The sequence below is a fragment of the Takifugu rubripes genome, chromosome 7, assembly GCF_901000725.2.
Source record: "Takifugu rubripes chromosome 7, fTakRub1.2, whole genome shotgun sequence".
Classification (NCBI taxonomy): Eukaryota; Metazoa; Chordata; class Actinopteri; order Tetraodontiformes; family Tetraodontidae; genus Takifugu; species Takifugu rubripes.
This window is the reverse complement of record NC_042291.1, coordinates 3581950-3608953: the sequence shown is the minus strand read 5'-3', so window position 1 is coordinate 3608953 and position 27004 is coordinate 3581950. Positions and strand designations below refer to the sequence as shown.

Genomic DNA, 27004 nt, shown 5'->3' with positions numbered 1-27004 from the left:
ACACACTCACCCTGAGGGGCCCAGGCATAACATCACATTATAGAAGAGCCCAAACAGAGGTGCCAGGCTGGCCTGAACTAACAGATAATCCCATCAGCCTGCAGCGGCCTGCGGTCCTAATCTGCCTCATCCTCCTGCTCTAATGGAGCTAATGGAGGAAGAAGTGAGACGTTCTTCTCTTCTCGCCTCACATGGTGACTGTCGTCGGCTCACGCCTCTGTTGCTCTCTGCCGGTGTTTACTTGAACATGGTGTCTTCCATCCATTTGGAGTCATTGATGTATCAGAGAGGAAGGTGAGATGAAAGGAGCCATGGTGGACGTAGACCAGGAACAACTGTTGGCAGGACTGGTCCCTCTGTCCTCATGTTGCATTCATCAGAAGGCTCATCAGAAGTGCTGCGTTGCTTTAGATGGACTGACACGTGCACTCACACATGCACAGAAGGAACAGTCCCTTTTGGTGAGCTCAAGGAGCTTCCAGGTGTCCATGATGTCAGAGGTTGAGGAGAAGCTTCGGCAGCCCTGCAGCAGGCTTTCTGGTACCGCGGTGGCTGATTTAAGCTGAGCTCAGCTCTTGGGTGGGTGACTTGTGACCATGAGATGAGTTTGTGTTGTGTTAAGCTCCGCCCCCTCACAGTAGCGCTTAGCTGAGTGTCAGGACTTCTGGTCCACAAAAGCACAAAGAAGCTCATTTTTAATCCCCTGGCGCTGCTCTGAGAGGGTTGAGGTGGCCACAGATCACAGTGGACGCCTGTGGGTAGTCAGTGAAGGAGTAAAGCTCCCCCACCTCTTCTGACTGTCCCTGCTTGTTCCCGAGTGTGCCCTCCTCTCCCAGGCTGTTTATGTTTCAATCAAAGGAGCCAAAGCGGCGTGACGGCGGCTTTACGCCTGACCAGCACACGTCTGCCTTCAGCCTCGCCGCTTCCCACTTCTGCCCTCCTTCCTCCCGATATCACTCCACCCACTGGTGTCCTCAGGAGCCAGGACGTCTAAATTAGACGGAGACGGTTGTGCTGAGCAACTTCAGCCTCACCGCTGATGGAAACCACCAAGAACCTGCAGAACTGCTCCACCCAGAGCGCCCAGCCTCCAGCCTGGACCAGAACGGTCAAACCTTTCCCTTTGATGACGTCATCTCAAAATGGCGTGACGTGTCGTGGCGTGTTGTCTTTCTTTCGTCGGATCCGGCGGTTCTATTCTTTAAAATAAACCTCAGCAGACGTGAGAGGTTTTTCTGCCTCAGCTCTGTTTCTCCAAAGAGTAGGACGCACGCCGGTGTCAGGAAGCGATAACCCCGGCTAGCCCCGGTCTGCCAGAAAGCTATTTCTTGCCACTTTGTTTCCATGGTGATTTTGATGAGCTGGTTGGTGGGGAGTGGATGGTTTGGGGAGGGAGATTTGCAGCTGCCAAGTCAGAGCGGGGAATTTAACAATTCATAAAAGTGTTGAAATCAATCTGAGCTCAGGAGATTTAATAAATCTCTGAGAGAGAGAGAGACCTTTAGAGAGAGAGAGAGAATGACAGAGAGAGAGACATAGAGAGACAGTGAGAGAGGGGCCAGCTCGGAGGTAGAGCAGTGCTCGTCGTCAGGGGTAACGCTCACGCAGGCTGACACAGGGGAAAAGCAGTTTTAGAGTGTTTAGCCTTAATTTCATTCAGCAGTGACATAATTGATTTTAATGAGATGTTTATGGAGTGAAGTGTCGGCATTTTGGAATCATTTGTGATCCTGCCTGACGGGGACTCGTGAGGCTCGCACCAGGGAGCTGCAGCCACAGCTCCTCCAGCACTTATCTCAGCGTGCACGGCTCAGTGCATGTGGCTGCTCCTTTTTAATTAACACCATATTTAATTCAAAGAACGCTTTAACTTTCATGCCACATTTTCACTTTTGTCGCTTTAGCCTTTAAGGCTGCGACCGACTGCTGTGGCTGACTGACAGGCCGAGCTGGTGTGAAGACGTTGCCTCCAGCGTCCCAGTCCCTCCTGTCCTCTGTCCTCTGTCCTCTCATCACGCAGCATCACAGGCAGACCAATAATCAGCCGTAAAAGCAGAGTGTTGTCAGCTTTGAGCCTGTTCAGGTGATGGGGTCCTACCACTGGTCCCTGTGGTGCCTTACAGGCTGTTGCATGACTGATGCTGGACGGACACTTTAAGCTTCCATCTGGGACCTTTTCAACCACCTTATAGGAGCAGGAAACGGTTTCAGCGTCCATCTTTACTGGTACGATGAGATAATAAAGGTCTTAAACCTTAAACTTCTGTTAAGTCACTCATTAAATAGTCTCATTAGTTCTATTTCACCTGTGGAGAACCAGCAATAAATGATTTATTTTGTTTTTCTCCTGACAACAAAGGCTGACATCATTCGTTTATCTCGGTCTTCATATATTTGTGAGGACCGACAACATCTAAACAAGGAAAACAAGTGGGGGGATTGTAGCGTTACCTTGAGAAATAATGATGTTTGAAGCAAAATGATCAAGCAATATTCTATTTGAATATCTGGACTCTGAAAACATCACACACACACACACACACACACACACACACACACACACACACACACACACACACACACACACACACACACACACAGCTGTCTTTTACAGCCTAACCGGTATCTTTAAAGCTCCAGTTTCAATCAAGGCTGAAGGGAGGAAAACGGGAGGTCTGGGATTGTTTTTCCCTCCAGGACTCTTCCACAAACACCTCAGCGCAGCGTTTTCCTGCAACAACGCCGAAGTTATTTTGATTGCTTTTCAATCAAGCGCGAGGAACACTAATTAGATTCTTTAAGAGCAGCAGAATAATTCTCTTCTTCATGGAGCGTGGATGACTGGCACCTCTCTGATAGCTGCTGCGACACTCAGCAGCTTCTATTAAGGAGCTCAGCGCGCACGTGCGCGTGCGTGTGTGTGTGAGTGTGTTTGTGTGTGTGTGTATGTGATCCAGTTTACACCCAGTCAGATGATTCCTTCAGTGAGGTGCTTAAACAGGTTCCTCTGCCAGGGGAACCTCTGTGAGGAGCTTCCAGCTTCTCCTCCATTTCCTGCAGTGCTGCGAGTGTCTTCTACACACGTGCGTTTGTGTTTTCGGACCGTCGCGGTGACGCTGCTGTGACTGTTTCTCCTGCTTGGCGTTGAATATGCGACGGCCTCTGTTTCACACCTCCGCTGAAACTGTCTGTGCGCCCTCATTTACTCTCTTCTAGGTTTGTTCTCACGCTCTGAACAGGTTCGTCCTCCCATCCCACATGTGCACCTGGATGAGCCTGCACTCCTTTTTACCTTCTGCCTCAGCAATGTTCTCCTCTCCTCCTCTCACAGACGGACGCCGCTCTGATGTACGATGCCGTGCACGTGGTGGCCGTGGCTGTGCAGCAGTCTCAGCAGATCACCGTCAGCTCGTTACAGTGCAACCGTCACAAACCCTGGCGCTTCGGGAACCGCTTCATGGCCCTCATCAAAGAGGTGGGTGCGTTCCTGCAGACAGAAGGTAAATGAGGCCGAGGAGCCGAGCGGGAGCGGAGAACCTGTGCAGACGTGTGTTTTAGATCTGTGCAGACGGTCGCTAACACGCTGAAAAGCAGCTGAGAATCCTCTCATATTCTCATCCCAGCAGGGCAGCAGCACAGAGCTCCACAATGTGGACTTTAATGATCAAAAATGACGATTGAGAAGAAAATGTGCTTCCTTTGATGTGATTATTGTATCAGTATCAGACTCCACGTGGCTCAGTGTTATTAGACAGATTTAAGACCAACGACCCACCTCAGAGTCCACCTGGATGCTGAGAGCTGCGTTTGTTTAGTGCTGATGCGCCAGGAGATGATGCTGAGCTCGGCTGCTGGTTGGCCGAAGGAGCTGGTGGACCTCACTTCCTGTTTACAGCTGCGCAGATGGAATCTTGTGTGTTAGAGCAACAGCTTTGCAGCCGTTTGCTGCTCCTCGGGACAAAAGGAGCCTCTCTGCTGCTGCGAGCTCTCCCATCACACTCCTACATATCTGTACAGATGGGTAATTGCCCCCCCGCTGGTACAAATGCAGCATCTGAGTGTGTGACAGGAAACTGGAGCTGTGTGTGTAGAACAGAGAGGAACGTGTGTGTGTGTTCACAGAGCCTGTCTGTTTTCAGGCCCACTGGGATGGCCTGACTGGGAGAATCACTTTCAACCGGACCAACGGCCTCAGGACGGACTTTGACCTTGATGTGATCAGTCTGAGGGAGGAGGGGCTTGAGAAGGTGCGTGTCTTTGTGTGTCATGTGTGTGTGTGTGTGTGTGTGTGTGTGGAGAGAACGTCAGGACGTGCTCGGTCGGCCATTTCACGAGAGGAAAAGCGGCGCTTTGTGTCGCTGAATTTGTGAGGACTCTAATAAAGCCTGTTTGTTTTGTTGCGTCTGATCTTTTTTCCAGCCTTTGTGCTGGTTCCAGCTGTTCCACTGCTCCCAGATGCAGGAGTTGATTTTTGATGATCAATTCACACCCACCACCAATGCTATGTGAATACAGATTTTAGATCTGAACAGACAAAACATTTAGTATAGTCACAGGTTTTTTGCTGAGGGAAGCTGAGACGTGATTGGATGATTTTTTTTTGGATCTTTTGACCTTCATCCTGCCCCAAACTTTATAAGGTCGTCCTGGAACTATTGCAGAGCATTTTTTTAAATCTTTTTTCTCCACCATTTGAGAAATGAAAAGCTGTTCCTATACCGATCTTCTAACTGTCAACTCAACTGGTGAATGCAACGTCTTTACCATAACCCCCTCCAAAAACAAACTGGACTCCCTCCGAACCCCTGGCTACGCCTGGAAATTCTGTCCATAAAAATGATTCACAGAAGCGATGACAAAGGGCAGCCCTGCTGAAGTCCAATATGCAACAGAAGTAGGTCTGATTTACTGCTGGAAAAACATCCTTGCTACTATGTTTGTCCTCATGGTGGGTAGATGCACCACCTTTGGGCTAGCCCGCCACGTAGGACCTGGTTCCCATGGGAGACCCGACCAGGGGCATAGCAGCACTGGACAACTTAGGACCAACATTAGACTCTGGGATTTATGTTAGATTACTGAATAATATCCGGTCCACTCAGACAATTAGTAATTAAACAATGATCTTCTTTGTCCTGGTCAACAGTCCAAACAGAAGCCCATCAAACATCAAACAAAAGTCTATAAAAATGGGCATTAAGAGGAGATTTGAAAGAATCCACTGTATTGAGGCTATCCTGAATTCCAGAGGACATGGAGGACGTCGTCCAGCTCAGACTGTGACGTGACTGTTTACAAGCTGGTTCAAAGTCACCCGAGCTGGATGAAACTAGGCTGAAGGTGAGAGGAGGTGTGTGAGTCCAATATTACATGGAAGGGAGTTTCAGGGGCCCAATGGGATGAAGGAGGTGAAAATTGCACGTTTCAGTTTTTTTAATTGATGAGCAGAAAGAAAGATAACGAGCTGTTATAACATCAGTTATAACGGCTGACATCCTCTCTCGGTTAGTTGCAGCAGCGTGGCTCACAGTGCCTCAGTGAAAGAAAATCTGTGTGTCGTCAGCAAAACAGCAAAAAATCTTCGCTAGCTGGAAGAAAATAAAGCAGGACCCAAAAATGGATCCCTGCGGAACACCACCAGTAATGTGGGCTAAGGTTTATAGACCATTTGTTCTCTGATGCCCTAAAACCGGACTGACGCTCAGTTTCCCACAGGAAGACTCGCGAGGGATGATAAAAACTCTGGGAAGAGCTCCAAAGATGTTTCAGCACATGAGGCTCATGATTACTCAGCTAATGTTGCTCCTACATCACTCCACCACCCAAATGATGCTGAGGTGTTTCTATCCTGTTTAGATTTGATATTGAAGGCAAGGAAGCAATAATTCCACTGAGACAGGAAGGAACAGTTTGACAGGAAGAGGTGGGGGTGGGGGGTGGGGGCCATGCTAACTCATTTTGATGATTTGGAGCTACAGATTTAGATTGAGGTGGAGCTAAATGTAGCTGCCATGCAGCGCTGTGAGGAGCTCGCTCTCTCGTACAGGAAGTGAAGGTTTCCAGGCTTCGCTATCGCTGCATCCATCAGTATCAGTGCTTCACATCTTCAGCTCAAAACACCATCTCCCTGGTCTTCCACAGCCAATTTAACATTCATGAGCTTATCAGCAGGAGGAGAAGCTGCTAACACCACTGCTACATATAATCCCTTCAAACGCGACTGCAAACACTTCACACTGCAGCGTCCACTCCCGCGATTGCCTCCCGGCGGCGCCTGACCTTTGCTCCGAGCTGCTGTGTGCGGCTGCACCTCCATGAATAATTGACTCGATTAATAAAAACCCCTTTAGAAGCCCTCCAGGCTCATAAAGTCTGAATTAAAGAGTTGATTTGCAATTACAAAACCTTGGACACATCTTCAGAGGAGCTCCGGCTGAGGCCTGGCTGCCTGGAGTGTTTGTGACTCCTTCAAGTGATGCTCAGGTCTTTGAGCTTCCAGGGTTGGTTGGGAGGGGGGGGGCGTGTTGACTGGCTCCTTCCACTTTGTTTTTACATCAACACCTTTCAGCCTCCTTCACGGTCGGCCACCCCCACCTCTGAAACACCACGGGACCAGTCCAGACTGGGGTCCCTGTGGGTAAACCTCCCCTAACAGCAGTTTTTGATGGACCAGTTGCACCGTGGCAGCGGCTCTGCACACCAGGCAGCAAGGAGACAACCGGACGTCCTCAGTGAACGCTGTCAAATATCAGAAACCCCCAAGTCTTCTAACCAGAACCTGATAGCAGCTGAAGAAATACAAACGACTTAGACAGCGCCACCCTCAGGAGCTACCTGTCATTTATAATTAGCTTAGGTTAAACGCTGATCACAACTTTACTTTTACTGAGTAATACAGTTTTCGTTTTTATGTTCCTTGAGTTGTTCTTCCAGTCTGGTTTTTTTATCGACCCGTTAAAGAGACAGGAAACAGTCCCTCTTTCTCTTATCCGTAAACGACTCCTAAGTTAAACCCAGCTAGCTTTTGTGTTCTCCTGCAGTCATAAAGAAAACCTTAAAGATTGTATTTATGTTGTGCAGATTGGTACCTGGGACCCTCTGAGTGGCCTGAACATGACGGACAACCAGAAGGGGAAGACGACCAACGTCTCAGATTCTTTATCCAACCGCTCTCTGATCATCTCCACCATACTGGTACGCTTTCACACCCATCTCAGGGGTCTTTCCAGCCAGACCAGCTCATAAAGGTGCTGTAGGTAGGTCAGTTATAGAAGACAGGAAGTGCTGTCGGAGACTGCTCCGACCTTGGTGTTGGAACCCTGCATGCTAGCTAGTTCTAAGGGCTTCACTCTCCAGCTGTCGTCTCTTTTCCGGCTCAGATGGGAAAATTGGATGATTGATTATCCAGTATTGGGTCATTCTTTGTGGCTCTGCCTCCTGCAACCATTATTGAGCCGTTATCCAGCATTCCTCCTCCAAGGTCCACCAAAACAGCATCAACAGTACAAGAAGAGACACGGCAAAACTCCTGTCTGTCTGTCTTTCAGGGTTGTTTTTGTCTCTTCCAGAACGACTATTACTAGCATGATGTACATGTTTCCCGTAGCCCTGGAAAATTGAGCAATGTTCATCAGGTAGCCTCTGCTACCCTCTGCAAGTGCCAGCGAGCCTCTGCTAGCTTCAGCTAGTCCCAGCTCCTTATTTTTCCTAACCCTAAACCACAGTTTTGTGTGTTGCACAAGAAAAAGGTTTTGATTAGCATTATTCAGATGTGATTTTTATAGTTTTATATTTATATTCATATTCTATTTTTAATTCATTCTATTTTATTTCTTATTTTCTTATATTTTATTATCTTTAATAGGTTTGATGGGGTGAAATGGTGGTGGGAAATTTTGTAGATGCTGTGGATCTTTGGAGATGCTAATTTCCCTGGTGGACACCCCCTAAAGGGATCAATAAAGTTCTCTTGAATCTTGAATCTTGAATCTTGAATCTTGAATCTTGACGTTGCTGATGGATGGATGGACTTTCTGTCTTGAAGCTGAGAGACACGATCCTGTTTTTGAGCAGCAACATATAAAAATAGAAGAGAACGGCAGTGTAAATTGTGGGTTGTCATTTATGCACGGTGGGCCTCTTTTCCTTCCGTGCACGCTGTGATGTGATTGGATTGCTGTTATTAGCAGCGACTCCGCTGCTGTAATTGCCATATCAGGACCGAGTCATGGGGAGATGCGTGACGGCTGTGAGCAGCGAGCAAAAGGAGGCAGGACTGACAATAATTGGCTTTGTTACATTTGATTGATGCATACTTTCATCCAGCTTCTCATCATTTTCTCTGGAATTATGTACTGTAAAACATGGTGTAATTAGTGTTGAGATCCAGGCCTATCAACAGTTTATCTACTGGGGAAATCACTCCTGTAATGTTGCCGTGGAAATGCAGTACCTTCAGGCTAACGGCTAAAGCTTCAGCTAATACACTGTGAAATGTCTCAGGTTTTACCAGCAGACAGCGAAAAGCTATGCTAAGCTAAACTGAGATATGTTAAACTGAGATGATCTAGGATTAGCTAAGATACAACACGATACGATACGATACAATGTGATACAAAACGATACGGTGCAAAGCGATACGATACGATATGGTGTGATGCGATGCGATATGATATGATACGATGCAATGCGATACAATGTGATACAATGTGATACAATGTGATATAATGCGATGCGATGTGATACAATGCGATACGATGCGATACAATGCGATACAATGCGATACAATGCGATACGATGTTCTGCGATGTGATACAATGCGATACAATGTGATGCAATGCGATACAATGTGATGCAATGCGATACGATGTGACACAATGCGATACGATGCGATGCGTTGCGATGTGATACAATGCGACATGATGTGATACAATGCGATACAATGCGATATGATACAATGCGATACGATGCAATGCACTACGATGCACTGCGATGTGATACAATGTGATATGATGTGATACAATGCGAAACGATGTGATGCAATGCGATACGATGTGATGCAATGCGACACGATGTGATGCAATGCGATACGATGTGATGCAATGCGACACGATGTGATACAATGCGATACGATGCGATGCGTTGCAATGTGATACAATGGGATATGATGTGATACAATGCGATACGATGTGATACAATACGATACAATGCGATATGATACAATGTGATACGATGCAATGCACTACGATGCACTGCGATGTGATACAATGTGATACAATGCGATGCGCTGCGATGTGATACAATGTGATACGATGCCATACGATGCGATACAATACGATACAATGTGATACGATGCAATGCACTACGATGCGCTGCGATGTGATACAATGTGATATGATGTGATACAATGCGATACGATGTGATACAATGCGATACAATTCGATACGATGCGATACAATGTGATACGATGCGATACAATGCGATATGATGTGATATGATACAATGCGATACGATGTGATGCAATGCGATACGATGTGATACAATTCGATATGATGCGATACAATGCGATATGATACAATGCGATATGATACAATGCGATACGATGCGCTGCGATGTGATGCAATGCGATGCGATGTGATACGATGCGATACGATGCGATACGATGCGATACAATGCGATGCGATACGATAAGATGTGATGCGATTCGATGTGATACAATGTGATACGATGTGATACAAGGCGACACGATGCGCTGCGATGTGATACAATGCGATACGACGCAATACGATGCGATACAATGCGATATGATGCAATGCAATACGATAAGATGTGATGCGATACGATGCAATACGATGCGATACAATGCGATATGATGCAATGCGATACGATAAGATGTGATGCGATTCGATGTGATAAGGTCCGAACATGTGGATTCAGGCCACAGGTGAGGTGAAACAAACACTCGCTGCACCTTCAGACACACACAGAGTAACACACAGGGGGGGTAAACAAATGCAGACATAAAGCAGCGATGTGAAATGGTGACGTATCTGTGCTTCTGGGACGGTTCGTTCTTGCTGGTGTTGTTCTCTGATTGTCTTTTATTGGATTGGTTACTTGTTGTTCAGCCCTCTGGTTGTTTTCAATGAATCACTGAAGTGGACTCAATAGATCCTCAGTCAGCAGGTCAGAGCTCAGCTCCACAGAGTTTCTGAGACTATTAGCTGTAAAAGTTACTTTGTGTTATGGTTCTGTTTCCTGTTGGAAACGCTCTAAAGCAGAGTCACGTTGAGTCCTGAACAGTAGCTCTGTTAAACCTCATGCAGGTGATACGATGGTGCCACAGCGAGAGGCTGCAGGTCTTCTGGTTCTGAACACAATCAATACGCCCAGAATAAATGTTTAGCGCAGCTCAACTGCTTCTGCCTGCGGATCATTAAACTGAACCAGCGAACCCTGAACTCCCAAAAATCACCTGTGGAAAACGTTACATGAGTCCGTTCACACAGAGCCAGATGAAACTGACTGGTCTATAAACGTGGGTGTTTATTCTGAGTGAAGCCTGAACTTATTGATTATTATTACTGACATAAAGAGACAGACAGACAGACAGGGTCCACCTGTCCCGTCCTCCTGGAGGCGTGATCAGAGCCTTAATCAGGGTCCAGGGGCCGGCTGATGGACACATCCAGCGACGCTTCAGAGCTGTTCCAGCAGATTGTTGTGGCTTGTGTGTGAGTCCTCGACCTGGTGTCCTCAGGACCTGGAGGTGCCCTGTGGACCTGGAGGTGTCCTCAGGACCTGGAGGTGTCCTGTGGACCTGGAGGTGTCCTCAGGACCTGGAGGTATCCTCAGGACCTGGAGGTGCCCTGTGGACCTGGAGGTGTCCTCAGGACCTGGAGGTGTCCTCAGGACCTGGAGAACGTTTACAGGCACCACAGGACGAACGCTGCTCTGCCGAGCAAATGTTTCAGATTCTGATTCAGATTCAGGTCCTTTAATGTCCCACACGGGGACATTTACAGTGCAACAACAGCAAGAGCACGCAGAGAAAAATAAGATAAAATCGAAGAGAATAGGATTTGGAATATACAAAGAGGATGTATATTTACAATAATCCAGGTAAATGGATACTCGCCCCCTGTATACCTGTACATAGTAGAGAGGGTGAATACAATATACATCCCAGAATATATAATATTCAGATTGTGCTAGCGGGCGTCATGTTTATTGTGCTGAAGGAGCTGCCCAGTGCTGCCAGGGTGTCCTGTAGGAGGTGGGACGTGTTGTTCAACATGGCTGACAGCTTAGCTATCATCCTCCCGTTTCCCACCACCTCCACCGAGTCCAGGGGACATCCCCTGATAATTCCAGGCTTTCACGGTTGGTGGGAGGTCAGAGGTCAGACGCTGTTACTCTCAGGACACATCAGACAGCAGAGTAATGATTAGTGTGTTATGACACGTGTTACGACATGTGTTACGACAGTGGTTTAGCTTAATTACATAGTAAATGCTACGCTCTGCAGGTACTGACAGTGCGGACGAGTGACGCCGCCTGTCTGTCACAGTCACCACTGGAGCGGTGTTTGGGTTTCCATGGTGACAGCGGTAGCGAGACAGCTGTGCTCACCTGGATGCGGCAGCGGTTGTGTTGAGAGCAGTAACTCCCACGGCGGAGGCGTTGGTGACACAGCTGTCTGGACTCACAGCCTCATTTTCATTATCTTCCAGGAAAACACTCATCTGCCATTAGTTTCTCACACCGTAAAAACAGCGTAGCTCTTCTCAGACGGAACTTTCCAGATCTTTCAAATCCTCTTCTCTCACATGAGATCGGAGGTCTGACAATATCTCAGCCTTTATTCTTTATCCTACAGTTAAAGCTACTGAAGTGGCTCTAACCGGTGGGTGTGGGGGGTCTGACTGGGTTCTGGTGTAGGTTCATTAAAGTCGTGGCTACATTTGACCATGCTCAGATGCTCCGCCTCTTTTCCTCCCATGTCCATATTCTCTGCATGGTCGGATTGTGTCAACAGGGAAATGAAGGTGTGGAGGTGTGGGGGCAGGCTGAGGCAGACAGGGAGTGTGTGGGCAGGCCTGGAGGAGGACAGAGGAGGAGGGCCTGGCAGTGGCACTAAAGAAGACATTAGCTAGGCTGTTAGCCCGAACACGGCTCGTGCTCGTGTCCGTCTGTCAGTGTCTCTTATCTTATTGACACAACGCGCTGGCTCCTGTTAGCCGGGTCTGGGCCCAGATCCAGCCTGCTGAGCCTGAGAGCAGCGCGCAGTCAGTGATACGGAGGATTATCTCTTATTACGGTCACAGCTCACTCCGCGCCCACCCTGCTGGCACGGTGGGAGCAGCAGAGAGTGCACGCACAAATAACATTTTGGTCTCCACAAGCGTATCGCTCACATGAGACGGCCTTATCGGGAAGCTAAAAGATGCCGTGAGACTCAGACTTCCTCCTCTGTCGCCCCGGCAGGAGGAACCGTACGTCATGTTCAAGAAATCTGACAAGCCGCTGTACGGCAACGAGCGCTTTGAGGGCTACTGCATGGACCTGCTGAAGGAACTGGCCAGCATCCTGGGCTTCACGTACGAGGTCCACCTGGTTGAAGACGGGAAGTATGGATACCAGGATGAGACCACGGGCCAGTGGAATGGAATGGTCAAGGAGCTGATGGACCACGTGAGTCCTTGAACCGAGTGAATGTGTCATGCTTTCAAACCTGGAGCTTCTCCAGATACCAAAACAATGTTTAAGATCTTCTGAAGCTCAGTTTAGCGCCCACTTGAACAAAGATGCTAATGTAGCTGGATGCTCCTCTTTGGACTGTCCTTTGGCTCAGGGGTCTCGGGTGTGGACCAAGTATTAAACATGCCTCAGGGGTTTAGTGAGATGATCGTTAGCATGTCTGAAGCTGTGGAGTGAACGCCTCCTGGTGGCGGCAGGTGCTGTGAAGGTGCCGTCGTGTCCAGAGATGACGGATACACCCATGCAGAGATTCCAGCAGAGCGAGGAGCGAATGATAAATGCAACCTCCCTGATACCCAACCGATGTTTGAGAAATGAGCCATTTGACCTTGTTGTGAATGTTTAGCATTAATAGTCACAAAGCACCCTGAGATTTATTAACTGCCACCAGCTACACGAGCATCAGCTCCAGATAGGCTCACCTGAATTTACTGGCTGGGCCTTAAACACCTCCTGAATCTAAAATAAGTGCTTCTGGAAGGAACGTTCTCAGGTTCATTTGGGGGATTGAAGGTACCAGCACGTTCCTCTCGCTGTTCCTGCTCTTTAATCTGAGGGTCAAACCTCTTTTTCTCTTGTCTGTTGACAGAGAGCTGACTTGGCGGTGGCTCCTCTCGCCATCACCTACGTCCGGGAGAAGGTTATCGACTTCTCCAAGCCCTTCATGACGCTGGGTATAAGTATACTGTACCGCAAGCCCAACGGGACCAACCCTGGGGTCTTCTCCTTCCTCAACCCCCTCTCGCCTGATATCTGGATGTATATTCTGCTGGCTTACTTGGGTGTCAGTTGTGTGCTGTTTGTCATAGCCAGGTAACATGTCACCTCCAGAGGTCACAGCTTCACACGGTCAGTCACATGTCTAGCTCAGGTTTTCCCATCAGGCTAATTACAGGCTAATTACAGGCTAATTACAGGAGGGCGCTCTCTAGCACTGATGTGTGTTCTGCTACCGGGTGTCAGTGAACATGTTTGGAGAACACAAAGATCAGAACATCTGCACTTTGGAGAAGAGTTTTCTGCTTGCAGGGATGTATTTTCCTCCCCAGGTTGTCAGATTCCGACACTTTAGTGCCCTCAGCTCTGCAAACGGGGGTGTGCACGTGTTTGTCTCTCCATAGTTCCTTTCACACATTCACTGTAATCCGGAGTTAATCAGGATTAAATCCAAGAACAGGATTTAATCCTGCTGGCTGCCATTTACAGACGGAGCTGGGAGTGTGACTCCAGCAGGAGACCCTCCAGAGCAGCAGCAGAACACCAGCGGTGTTCATCACCCGGGGGAAACCCCAGCTGGACATTTGCAGGAACCGGAGGAGAGGTTCATGTGTGAACGGAGCTAATGTGGGACCGGGATTAACGTCTACTGAGAATAGGGCTCAGTATGATCACCAGAAATGTGTAGAGCAGTGAGATCAAGTCTTTCATGACCTGAGAGCAGCTCAGAACCGGCCGAGGTCGAGGTCGGTCCAGCTCGTCTCCTGCAGACCACAGGAGAGGACCAGCTGGGTCTGGACCAGAGGACCAGCTGGGTCTGGACCAGAGGACCAGAGACGGTCCAGACCCAGCACAGACGTGTGTCTGACTGTCCTCTTGTTTGGGTGTGTGTTTGTGACTATATGTGGGATGTCTGTAGCTCGACACCCCCCCCCCCCCCCCCCCCGCCCTCTTAGTGTTCATGCTGTCTTCTTTTCTCTTCTCTTGTTTTCTTCACGCTGAGGAACAGTCTGGTTCTACTAGATCTTTCTGTCTCCAACACCAGATCCTTCTCATAATCCTGATCAGCACGCTTTATTCCGCATGTCTGGGGGGAACAGGTGCATTGTGGGATTGTTTTGAAGGGTAATCCACTCCACCGGGTTTGAGGACCAAAATAGGCCCAGTTCTGCTCCGGCTGGTTCTGCGTTCTGAAGCGTGCTGAAGAAAGACAAAAGAAAGAAAAGCCCAGGTTAACTCTAAAACTCTCAGCACACCTGACAGTTTCAGCGTTAACGGCGCCGTCTGATGTTCCTGGCGTTATGATCACACAAGAGAATAAAAGCGACAACTGTCATCTAAGTTGGCTCAGAATATGCAGCTGACGCGTTCAGCTCACGCGTGTCTAGGTAAGTGTGTCGGTTCCCCTTCGCTCTGTCCCTTCCTTCCTTCTGTCCTGCTGCACAGGTGCATGCTGGGTACACCTGCATGCTTAGCCAGCCTCACGCACCCTTCACACATGCTGCTTGGTCAACGTCTGATGTTTGTGCCTCTGTTAGTCACGTTAATACTCGGGTCAGCGTAAATGCAGCTGCTTCTGACCACCTGTGCTCCACCTCCATCATCGCTGAGCTAATTTTCTGAACATAACTAACAATCAGCGACGGGGTCTGTCTGTTTAGGTTTCAGTGTCATCACAAATATTCTTTTTTAGAATCACAAAGGATCAGAGAGACACTCCAGTAGAGACAGGAAACACATCTCATTTGTGTTTGGCTAGCAAAGAAATCATTGTATTTCACTGATAATTAGCATTTCATGGCTAGCATTGGCGTTTAAACAAAAAGGAAACCAAACTTGATGTGTGGACGTGCAGCGTTGTCCAGGATGACAGCGCCGTCCTCTGTGTCGGGCTCTCCCGGCAGCGACTCCCCCCTCCCGCTCCCGTTTGCTAGCGTGATCCTGATAACGTCACTCATCTGTGGTTTGGGTTTGGCTTGCTTTGCCACGGCTGGAGGAGACCCTCGCTGGTGTCACGTCGTAAGATGTCCCAGAACAAGGTCGCAGTTCAGATGAACCCAATTTAGCAGAGCAAACTGACAAGCTAGCAAATCTGCAGCAAATTGAGTGAACAGGCTGATTGATTTCAGGTCACACGTCCTCCAGCTGGGCTGCTCCCCATCAGGAGCTACAGCGCTAACCATGATAGCACAGAAAAGCCCATCAGGACGCTGTGACCCAATACTCTTCCATAGCTTCATATAGTAGAAAGCGCGACCACAGGATCAACCCCCCACACAGAGCAGGAGCAGCCCCTCCGTGCAGACGCTGGGTCTCCTTTTCTTGACTTCCAGCTCAGGGAACAGAAGCGTGCTGAGCATCACAATTTGATTAGCCGAACCCTGGTGTCGCTTAAACAGCTTGAGTCAAGATAAGACGGCAGCTCCCCCCTCGACTTCAGCACAAACCCAAATCAGGTCAGGATGCTTAATTGTAGCCCAATCAACCTTTACTAATGTACTGTCACTTTTATTTAATATGAATAAATGAGAAATCACTCTGCTGGAGAGTGAGGAGGAGTGCCAGGGCCGTCGTGGGCATGATGGGAATGAACCGTTTGATCTGCTGAATATTAATGCTCCTTCAAGATTACCAGGATTATTACTTCTTTTCTGGGCTAACAATAGAGCTATTTTCAGACGCCGCTGATTAAATGACAGAGGGAACTGCCTTTGACATGAACACGCCTCCACCACGACTCATTTTCACAGCACGACTGCTGAGACCTGGAACCATGTGTGTGTTTGGGTTCAGAGCTCAGGTTTAGCTTTTTTTGTGAAGCCTAGAGGACACGCTCACTCTCTGAGGTCATGGGATGTGAAGGGATGACCTAATGACTGAATGTGGTGCAGTGTTAGGACCTACGCCTGTCCGGAGCACCTTTTCTCTGACCTTTTCCCTGGCTAACCCTTCCTGTCTCTCCTTGTCTCCACAGGTGGGACGGTGACTCTGGTCTGTTGTTGTCTTTGTGCCTCTGTGGTCAACATAAATCGACTGTATGTGTGTTTTCTGTTAACTGTCGCAGGTTTAGTCCCTACGAGTGGTATAACCCCCACCCTTGCAACCCTGACTCGGATGTAGTGGAAAACAATTTCACCCTGCTAAATAGTTTCTGGTTCGGAGTTGGAGCTCTCATGCAGCAAGGTAGACGCCTCTGCCTGCCCCTCCCCCACCCTCCTTTCTGAGCCATTCCACTGTTTTGCTGGGGGTCAGACATGACCTTTGACCGGGCCCTTGGCCATGCATGGGGGCCTCTGTGCATGAAGCTGTAGTTTCAATAATTTCAAGACGACGGCAGCTCTGTGCCCTTGCATGTTCTTTGGCCCCTCCCACTCTACGCCATTATCTGGTTAACATGCACGTGTCCGTGGAAGCGGTGCGGTATTAACAACAACTCGAGCATGACGTCTGGTCTGAACGGTGCAAGTCGGGGGAACTCATTGTTTCTGTCCTCGGACTGGAATATTTCCAGTTTCAGCTGGTTTCAGTGGCTGCTTCACCACAGTTGGAACTGGTGAAAGAGGCTTTTTAGACTAACCGGCACTAAATGCGCAGTGAGCATGTACTCCTCATTTAATCACTCGTCTGACCAATACATTTGTTACCAGGCAACAACCTTTGACCCTTTCAGCTCTAGCTAGGCCGACGTAGAGAGAACGTGCCGCCTGAGGTGCACTCACACCCGCAGGGGTCCCCCCCTCCCCTGCCGGTGGGGGGCCCGATCCCACCGACAGCTTTGTCCCATGTGGACAGGACAGCAACAAAGACGGTGCTGCTAGTGTCGAAGGGTTGCAGGCGCAGGGTTCACAGGACAGATGAAGAAGATCTTTCAGACTAGACTCATTCACAGCTGCCAGAGGCCCCCTTGCCTGGTGCCTGCTCCCACCCCCCCAGGAAAACTGTGGGATGTGCCTTTTGGTCATGACGTTACCTTGGGTACATGACAGTCAGCCCCAACCAGGCTCTCGTTCCTTTACTGGTCTCTGAAGTGGAGCAAAGTTTAGATGTTCCACTTTAGAACCCAGTGATGGCTCCACTACACCACTAACAAAAGAGAGAGTGTGTGTCTGTGTGTAACTGTGTGTGAGTCTCTGGTGTGTGTGAATGTGTGAGCATCAGGATAGAGTGGATGCCTGAGGGCCCAAACATGGTTGATGTCCACATCCCTTTTTTGTTAGCTGATCAAATCTATTCTCAACCTAATTTTGAGCTGAGCTTCGGAGGAAGGGGGCCCGAGACCTGAGGTCGGCCTGAAATCCAGTTTGTACATAAGAGATATGACACCAAGAATTTTTTGGGTTGCTAATGGCAACTCATGTCTGCCTGGTTACAACCTGGGCAGGTGGAGTTTTTTCCCCATTGCTGCGATACAGAAGGTCCACTGGACAACTGGTCCACGCTGAGGAAGCTAGTAAACTAGTAGTCGAAAGTGAAAACATTTCTGCTTCCAGGCACAGTATTAGTTAATTCAGCAGCTATACCAGTTAGCTACCAATGCTAATGCTTCTGAGGTCACAACAGAATGTTCAGTTAGTCCGTCTCGATGTCAAAACATGGGATAGACGTGGCCTCATCCAGGCTCGAGGCTCCTCGCTTGTGTCAGTGTGGAATCTAGAGGCCAGACATGGCCGGGGTGGTACCCCTGTCCTGCAGAGTCCTGTTCCAGGCCTCACCACTTCCTCTGCTCCTCTCGTCCAGGATCTGAGCTCATGCCCAAAGCCCTCTCCACCAGAATTGTAGGAGGAATCTGGTGGTTTTTCACCCTCATCATCATCTCCTCCTACACGGCGAACTTGGCAGCCTTCCTGACCGTGGAGAGGATGGAGTCGCCCATCGACTCTGCCGACGACCTGGCCAAGCAGACCAAGATAGAGTACGGTGTGGTGGAAGACGGCTCCACCATGACCTTCTTCAAGGTTGGTGGCAAACAAATGTTGATCAGGATCATTTTAGCTTTTAGCTGTTCCACAGAGTCCCAGTCCAATGGATCGGGCCAGTACTGGTATCCAGTTATCTCCCAAACCCTCAGCAGCTGCAGCAGATGATGCAAAACAGGCCACAAAGGTGACAAAATTAACGGTTTCTGATGGAATAGAGATGACAGAAGGTGACCTCTGACCTTCTGTAGTGGTACCAATGGTCAAACCCATCTCTGTAGCAACGTCTTCTTTGTATTCTTGAGGTTAGCAATTTGTTACGCTCTTCAAAAGTGATTGTTCAACACATGTATGTTGGTCCTGTGACATCACACCTCTGTGGTTGGGAGGATCAGTCCACATGACCCCTGTTGAGGACTTTGCTTCAGGATGATTAGCCAGATTAATGGCTGCCAGAAAGCATCTTCAGGCTTTAAGCTAACTTTGAAATCCGATCCAGCCCAAACTGATCCAGTCACACCAGCAGATGGTCAGAAACAACCAGACCTCAGAGCCTGCTCCAGGTCCAGAACCACCTAATTCCAAACTTTGAAGACTTCCAGCAGAACTCTTCCCTGTTTATTGGAGCTTTCTGACAGTCTGTCATTGCTACTCAAACTGCTTCCGGACTGTCGTTTTGTTCCTGTTTTCAACTGTCATCACACGCCGGCTCTTTGTCTGTCGACTGAGCTCAAAATGTAACAACTATGAAGGAAGACGTGTGTCCGTTAGTCAGATTCATTAATCCTTCATTCATTCCATCGGTTCCTTCATCACACACCCTCCTGTAGAATCTCCTGCTAACCTAAGAAGAACAGCCATGAGTGTGTGTGTGTGTGTGTGTGTGTGTGTGTGTGTGTGTGTGTGCGTGTGTGTGTGTGTGTGTGTGTGTGTGTGTGTGAGAGAGAGACAGGCCGGTTGGTTGACTCACTTGAACAGTTGCATCAGACTTCAGCTCCACTGATGATGGGGTCTGAAACCATCATCAGTGGTGACTAATTATGGAAGCGTGAAAGAGAGCTGAAGCATCAGAGTCCCTCCTGCCAGGAAGGTCCTCATGCTGCAGGAGAACCACTGATTACTGAAACACACACACACACACACACATACCGGCATTGTTTGCTCTTTGGCTACTACACCCTCTTATGGAGTGTGAGGTGTGTGTCCCTGTGTATAATGGGAGCCGCCATACGCGACCGCATGTCTGCAGGCGACACCAGACCAAACATGTGATTAGCAAGGATAAACAGTGTAGCCACACGCCTGGAGATCCACAGCTGGGAACAGCTGCAGGTCTGGATTGTGGAGGCAAGCTGTCAGGCTGATCTTTTCTGCTGTGTTCCTGTGTTCATGCTCATTGTTCAAAGAACATCTTTGTAGAACGTGGTGGGGGAACGTGGTGGGGGAACGTGGTGGGAGAACGTGGTGGGGGAACCCTCCGTGTTGTTTATGCAACATGCAATTCCAGCCATTTCCCACCGCGGTCTGCATTTGCTTGATAAAAAATATGGGTTCCTGTCCCGGTTCAGGGTCAGAACGTTCGCGGTGGAGAAGTCAGGAAAAGTCAAGTGAAATCTGAACGTATGAAAGCAGATGTAAGTTTAACAAACATTCCAGTGGTACTGACCCTTCCCCTGGGAAAAAAAAGACAATTGCAGCAAAGTAAATCATGTTAAAACCAGAAAATAACACTGTGAACAATGTTAATAACATGAAATAAGACAGTAAATAATGTTAATAATAGAAAATAACAAGCAAATAATGTTAATAACAGAAAATAACACTGTGAACAATGTTAATAACATGAAATAAGACAGTAAATAATGTTAATAATAGAAAATAACAAGCAAATAACGTTAATAACAGAAAATAACAAGTAAATAATGTTAATAAGAGAAAATAACACAGTAAACTATATTAATAACATGAGATAAGACAGCGAATCATATTCATAACAGGAAATAACATTAATAACATGGTAAATAAGCTTTGTTTCACAAAGAAGTGGTATAAATGTTGAAGCATAGATGTGTTCTGTAAACGTCAATGTCAGGCGTGAAGCTTGAGGACAAAAGATGCACAAAAGAAGCCGAACATGACGAACTAACACAGAGAACGAGCTGAAACGATGGCACATTGTAGTATGAAGGTGGACCACGGGAAGGGGACTTGAGGGGAGGCTGAGCAGGAGCAGACGAGGTGGGTTCCTGCTCTTGACCTTCATCCCCACCAGTGTTGACGCGCTGGCTGAGAGGACAGGCGGATCTGACCCACAGAGACCAGCAGCTCTCCGCTCTTCCTCCATCCTTCTGCTGAATCCCATCAGGATCTGGGACGCCCACCTGGGCTTTCCACCCGGCTTGGAGTGCAGGTGGTTATCTGCTCGCCGTGCATTCACAGCACCGCCGCGCCTTATCAGCAGTCTGGAGCCGGTACGCTCAATCGGCTGATTTGTCAAGGGTGACTCCGAAAGATTCTGATAGGCACTCTGCAAATCAGCCAGCTGATCTAAAATATCGACCGACCACGAAAAGTCATTACACACAATAATGGCGGGCAGGACCTTCAAGATGTGACTTAATTAGGTTTCAAATGGCTTCAACTCTGCTTCCCCGGAGAGGCGGCGCACCGCGATGTTCCGCCGCCATCGCAGGTGTGAATATAAAAGCAGGCTGCTGCTCCGCTGCCGACACTTAGCATGCGCGGCGGCTACAGCCGGCGTGGCCGCGGCTGAAGCAGCAGAAGGTGAGGAGAGCCAGCTCCAGCAGAACCGCTGGAACGGGACACTTGCTGGAAGTGATTAGTCATAAGTCCTGGTCCAACACATCTGCTGCGACCGTCTCAGCATCTGTTTCTTTCCCCAGAAAACCAAGATTTCCACGTACGACAAGATGTGGGAGTTCATGAGCAGCCGGAGACACACGGTGATGGTGAAGAACGTGGAGGAAGGCATCCAGCGCGTCCTCACCTCGGACTACGCCTTCCTCATGGAGTCCACCACCATCGAGTTTGTCACTCAGCGGAACTGCAACCTCACCCAGATCGGAGGCCTGATCGACTCCAAAGCCTACGGCGTGGGAACCCCCATGGGTACGTACGCTAATGAAGACGTGAGACAAGAGCGGCAGGTGAGTGTGGGAGGAACGCTGCCGGAACTGACCCGAGGCCCCGGAACCACCGGCGACCACGGCAGCCAGTGTTGATTCAGCTCTGACTAATTAGATCACATTGATAATGGTTAAAGTTTAACGCAAAGGTAACGAATCGGTTTACGTCTATTTCCTCAGTTTCCTCGGACATTAAAGCCGAGAGACTGAGGCCAGAACAGGTCAGAGCAGGAGGGATGAGCGGGCCGCGAGTCACCTGACCCAGCGTGTGTGGAGGTGCTACATTTGATTATAGGGCTCAGTGGGAGATTGTCATAATCCTGTTAGCAGCACAGCGAGAACAAACCCCCCAGAGCTGGACCACGATGACCTCACACAACAAGGGCACCTTTAATCACATTTATCCACCAGACGAGATTCCGGCTTCCTGCTGGCACGGCAGCAGGCTGGTCTAGAAATGGCAGCCGGTCCAGTAATGGAAGCAAGCTGGTCCAGTAATGGAAGCAAGCTGGTCCAGTAATGGAAGCAAGCTGGTCCAGTAACGGCAGCAGGCTGGTCCAGTAATGGAAGCAAGCTGGTCCAGTAATGGAAGCTGGTCCAGTAACGGGCTGGTCCAGTAACGGCAGCTGGTCCAGTAATGGCAGCTGGTCCAGTAACGGCAGCTGGTCCAGTAATTGCAGCAGGCTGGTCCAGTAACGGGCTGGTCCAGTAACGGGCTGGTCCAGTAACGGCAGCTGGTCTAGTAACGGGCTGGTCCAGTAACGGCAGCTGGTCCAGTAATTGCAGCAGGCTGGTCCAGTAACGGGCTGGTCCAGTAACGGCAGCTGGTCCAGTAATTGCAGCAGGCTGGTCCAGTAACGGGCTGGTCCAGTAACGGGCTGGTCCAGTAACGGCAGCTGGTCCAGTAACGGCATCTGGTCCAGTAACGGGCTGGTCCAGTAACGGCAGCTGGTCCAGTAATGGCAGCTGGTCCAGTAATGGCAGCTGGTCCAGTAACGGGCTCGTCCAGTAAGGGCAGCTGGTCCAGTAATGGCAGCTGGTCCAGTAACGGGCTGGTCCAGTAACGGGCTGGTCCAGTAATGGCAGCTGGTCCAGTAACGGCAGCTGGTCCAGTAGCTAGTTGGTCCAATAATGGCAGTGTGCTGGTCCAGTAACGGCAGGTGGTCGAGTAATGGCAGCCGGCTGGTCCAGTAATGGCAGGTGGTCCAGTAACGGCAGCAGCCTGGTCCAGTAACGGCAGCTGGTCCAGTAATGGCAGGTGGTCCAGTAACGGCAGCAGCCTGGTCCAGTAATGGCAGGTGGTCCAGTAACGGCAGGTGGTCCAGTAACGGCAGCTGGTCCAGCAATGGCATCTGGTCCAGCAATGGCAGCTGGTCCAGTAACGGCAGCAGCCTGGTCCAGTAACGGCAGCTGGTCCAGTAATGGCAGCTGGTCCGTCCAGTAATGGCAGCTGGTCCAGTAACGGCAGCAGCCTGGTCCAGTAACGGCAGCTGGTCCAGTAATGGCAGCTGGTCCAGTAACGGCAGCAGCCTGGTCCAGTAATGGCAGCTGGTCCAGTAACGGCAGCTGGTCCAGTAACAGCAGCTGGTCCAGTAACGGCAGCAGCCTGGTCCAGTAACGGCAGGTGGTCCAGTAATGGCAGCTGGTCCAGTAATGGCAGCTGGTCCAGTAACGGCAGGTGGTCCAGTAATGGCAGCTGGTCCAGTAATGGCAGCTGGTCCAGTAACGGCAGCTGGTCCAGTAATGGCAGCTGGCTCAACTGGAGCTTCTCACCAGCCAAACTTCTCCAGGATGCTAAAAAGGTCCTAAAACACCTGAATGAGGGTCCAGGGTGCCCAGAACAGACTGGATATGTTGTTAACACCCTCTGGTGTGATCAGGAAGCCGCCCTCTGGGGAGGGGGGGCGCTGCCAAGGTCATTTTCTGCTGTTTGTGTGCACGTGGACAAGCACACGCTAATGTGACTGACTGTGGCGGTGAGGGAAAACAGCAGAGGTGGGCTGTATTTGCTCTGGGTGATTGCATTTCCTAACTGATGTGCTCGTCCTGAAGGTGTGTGTGTGTGTGTGTGTGTGTGTGTGTGTGTGTGTGTGTGTGAGCCTGCTTTTATGTCTGCATGCATGCTGTCTATTGACTACAGCATAAAATGGACATTTCATATATTTTACTAGCGTATGCATCTGAATTCTCTGTGGCGTGTGTGCATGTGTGTGTGTGCATGTGTGTGTGCATGTGTGTGTGTGCGGGGAGGAGGAATAAAGGTAAAGTCGTTTTTCACCTCCCAGCCGGCGCGCCTCACAGCGTGTAGGTGCTAACGACAGCAGCGGCGTTAGCATCATGGCTCCCCGGCGGCTCGTTCACGTGCCGTCAGAACAAGGTATTTAAATTGCTAATCCTCCCCTTTTACTACCCTTTTGCCGTCTGCAGCCGGTATTCCCGGTATTCCCAGGCAGCGCAGCCATTTAACATGGATCTCATTGAGTAGCAGCAGAGAAGGTGTCGGCCTGCATTAGTGCTGGGGCCCCTGACGGCCCCCCGACGGCCCCTCGCTGCAGTAATGGACGGACTCGCTTCACCTCCCAGCTGTTAGTCATCGTTAATGGTGTGTTAACGACACCGAGCCTCCAGCGACACGTTCAGCTAATTCTTGGGGCAACATTTGATGATATGGAGGCTCCACAAGCCCTCGGTGGACCCCCAATTAGGCTGATCCACCCCCCCAACACACACACACACACACACACACACACACACACACACACACACTTCATGTCAGATGATTTAGTTATTTTCAATGAATGGAGAGATGATGGATGGATGGATGATGATGATGGGATGGAGGGGTGATGATGGGATGGAGGGGTGATGGAGGGATGGATGGATGGATGATGGAGGGATGGAGGGATGGATGGATGATGGAGGGATGGAGGGGTGATGGATGGATGGATGGATGGATGGATGGATGGATGGATGGATGATGGGATTGAGGGGTGATGATGGGATGGATGGATGATGGAGGGATGGATAGGTGATGATGGGATGGAGGGGTGATGATGGGATGGATGGATGGATGGATGGATGATGGAGGGATGGAGGGGTGATGGATGGATGGATGGATGGATGGATGGATGGATGGATGGATGGATGGATGGATGGATGATAGGATTGAGGGCTGATGATGGGATTGAGGGGTGATGATGGGATGGATGGATGATGGAGGGATGGATAGGTGATGATGGGATGGAGGGGTGATGATGGGATGGATGGATGGATGGATGATGGAGGGATGGAGGGGTGATGATGGGATGGAGGGGTGATGATGGGATGGATGGATGGATGGATGATGGGATGGATGGATGGATGATGGAGGGATGGAGGGGTGATGGATGGATGGATGGATGATGGAGGGATGGAGGGGTGATGATGGGATGGAGGGGTGATGATGGGATGGATGGATGATGGAGGGATGGAGGGGTGATGATGGGATGGAGGGGTGATGATGGGATGGATGGATGGATGGATGGATGATGGAGGGATGGAGGGGTGATGGATGGATGGATGGATGGATGGATGGATGGATGATGGGATTGAGGGGTGATGATGGGATTGATGGGTGATGATGGGATGGATGGATGATGGAGGGATGGAGGGGTGATGATGGGATGGAGGGGTGATGATGGGATGGATGGATGGATGGATGGAGGGATGGAGGGGTGATGGATGGATGGATGGATGGATGGATGGATGGATGGATGGATGATGGGATTGAGGGGTGATGATGGGATTGATGGGTGATGATGGGATGGATGGATGATGGAGGGATGGAGGGGTGATGATGGGATGGAGGGGTGATGATGGGATGGATGGATGATGGGATGGATGGATGGATGATGGAGGGATGGAGGGGTGATGGATGGATGGATGGATGGATGATGGGATGGATGGATGGATGATGGAGGGATGGAGGGGTGATGGATGGATGGATGGATGGATGGATGGATGATGGGATGGAGGGGTGATGATGGGATGGATGGATGATGGAGGGATGGATGGATGATGATGGGATGGAGGGGTGATGATGGGATGGAGGGGTGATGATGGGATGGATGGATGATGATGGGATGGAGGGGTGCTGGCAGTAGGACATCTAACCAGGGTGTGGCGCTCCCTCTTGCTAGCTCAGCAGGCTAGCATAGCAGCTAAGATGCTAGCCTGAGATGACCCCGATGGTTCCTGCTGGCTGTCTTCATCAGGACATGAAGACGTCCACTCTGAACGTCCAACGTTCCCACTGGAGTGACACGCCTGAGTGACACTTCCTGTCACACCCGTGTCACGTTGCCCGCGACCACTTTTGAGCAGAGCAACTTTCTAGGCTATTAAAGAGCGGGGCAGATGTTCTGGGAGCGCTGTAGCCGCTAACTGCTCCGGATGGGAATGTATTTCTGGAATTCTGCTGCCGTCTGTAATTACAGCGTTTGATCATTTCTTCCTTCATTTGTGTGACAAAAACAAACGTGTGTTTGTTATAGATGGCCGGTCTAAAAATAGCGTTTCAGCACATCACTCCGTGTGTGTGTGTGTGTCGGGGGTGTGTGTGTGTGTGTGTGTGGGGGGGGGGGGTCTCTGATCTGACAGATTACATCTGCACAGCGTCTTTTGGACGCCTGTCAGGTGACTCTCGACTCCCGTCTGAATCAGAAGATTAAGAGGCTCTTTTCTCAGCTCCTCTCAGGAGTCCGATGAAGACAACGGAGCCTTCTTCACCCCCCCCGCCCCCCCCACGCAGTCATCGTCCACGTCTGACTGACGTCTCCTCCCTGGTTGTGGACGCAGCGCTACCTTCACACACCACCAGCCGCTGTCTTCACACGTCTCAACCCTCCTGGACACATTAGGACCGGTTCAGGTCCTGGCTGGGCCAGGAACCAACAACCGTAGCAACAGCCACAACATGGCGAGATCTTTCACGTCTAGAAACGTTCACACCTGTGTACTGACAGCATTCTTAGCCACAGGTGACCCCAGCTCAGGGTCACCTGCGTGAGCTGCTGGTTCTGTTGCCACACCTGGTGTGAGCGTTGGCTGTGAATCCTCAGCGCTAGCTAAGCGAGTTCTCCTTCCTGTTCCGTGTAACCACGGTTCTTCAGGTGTCTTCTGAAGAGATGGCGGCTCTACGCTGGTGTTTCCATCTGAGCTTCACCGTGTGTTTGTACCTGTGGCAGCAGCAACGGGGAAACGGTGGACATTAGCGGCAATATTGTGTGGAACAAAGTGAAAACAACGCTAAGTGATGATTATGGGACTGAAATGAATATTGGAGAAGCAAACGTTCTGCTCACATAAACACATTTTAAGAAATAGAAGAGCTAAACTATGACACTGAACCTGAGTAATTAAATCATATTCCCAAACACTGTTGGCAAATAGTCATTAGCATCGTTTAACAGCTTAACACTTTCACAT

At 49.7% G+C, this 27004-nt stretch overlaps 1 protein-coding gene across 2 annotated transcripts in view; it reads left to right on the top strand.

The window, feature by feature from the left end:
* The window catches only part of grik2 (glutamate receptor, ionotropic, kainate 2), a 64257-nt gene that overhangs the window by 25286 nt on the left and 11967 nt on the right, over nucleotides 1-27004 (top strand). For both annotated transcript variants that reach the window (XM_029838349.1, XM_029838350.1), the window contains exons 7-14: nucleotides 3332-3475; nucleotides 4140-4247; nucleotides 7081-7194; nucleotides 12487-12693; nucleotides 13349-13572; nucleotides 16541-16659; nucleotides 18214-18431; nucleotides 21296-21521. In XM_029838349.1, the coding sequence (XP_029694209.1) occupies nucleotides 3332-3475; nucleotides 4140-4247; nucleotides 7081-7194; nucleotides 12487-12693; nucleotides 13349-13572; nucleotides 16541-16659; nucleotides 18214-18431; nucleotides 21296-21521 (1360 nt within the window). The remainder of the gene's footprint in view (nucleotides 1-3331; nucleotides 3476-4139; nucleotides 4248-7080; nucleotides 7195-12486; nucleotides 12694-13348; nucleotides 13573-16540; nucleotides 16660-18213; nucleotides 18432-21295; nucleotides 21522-27004) is intronic.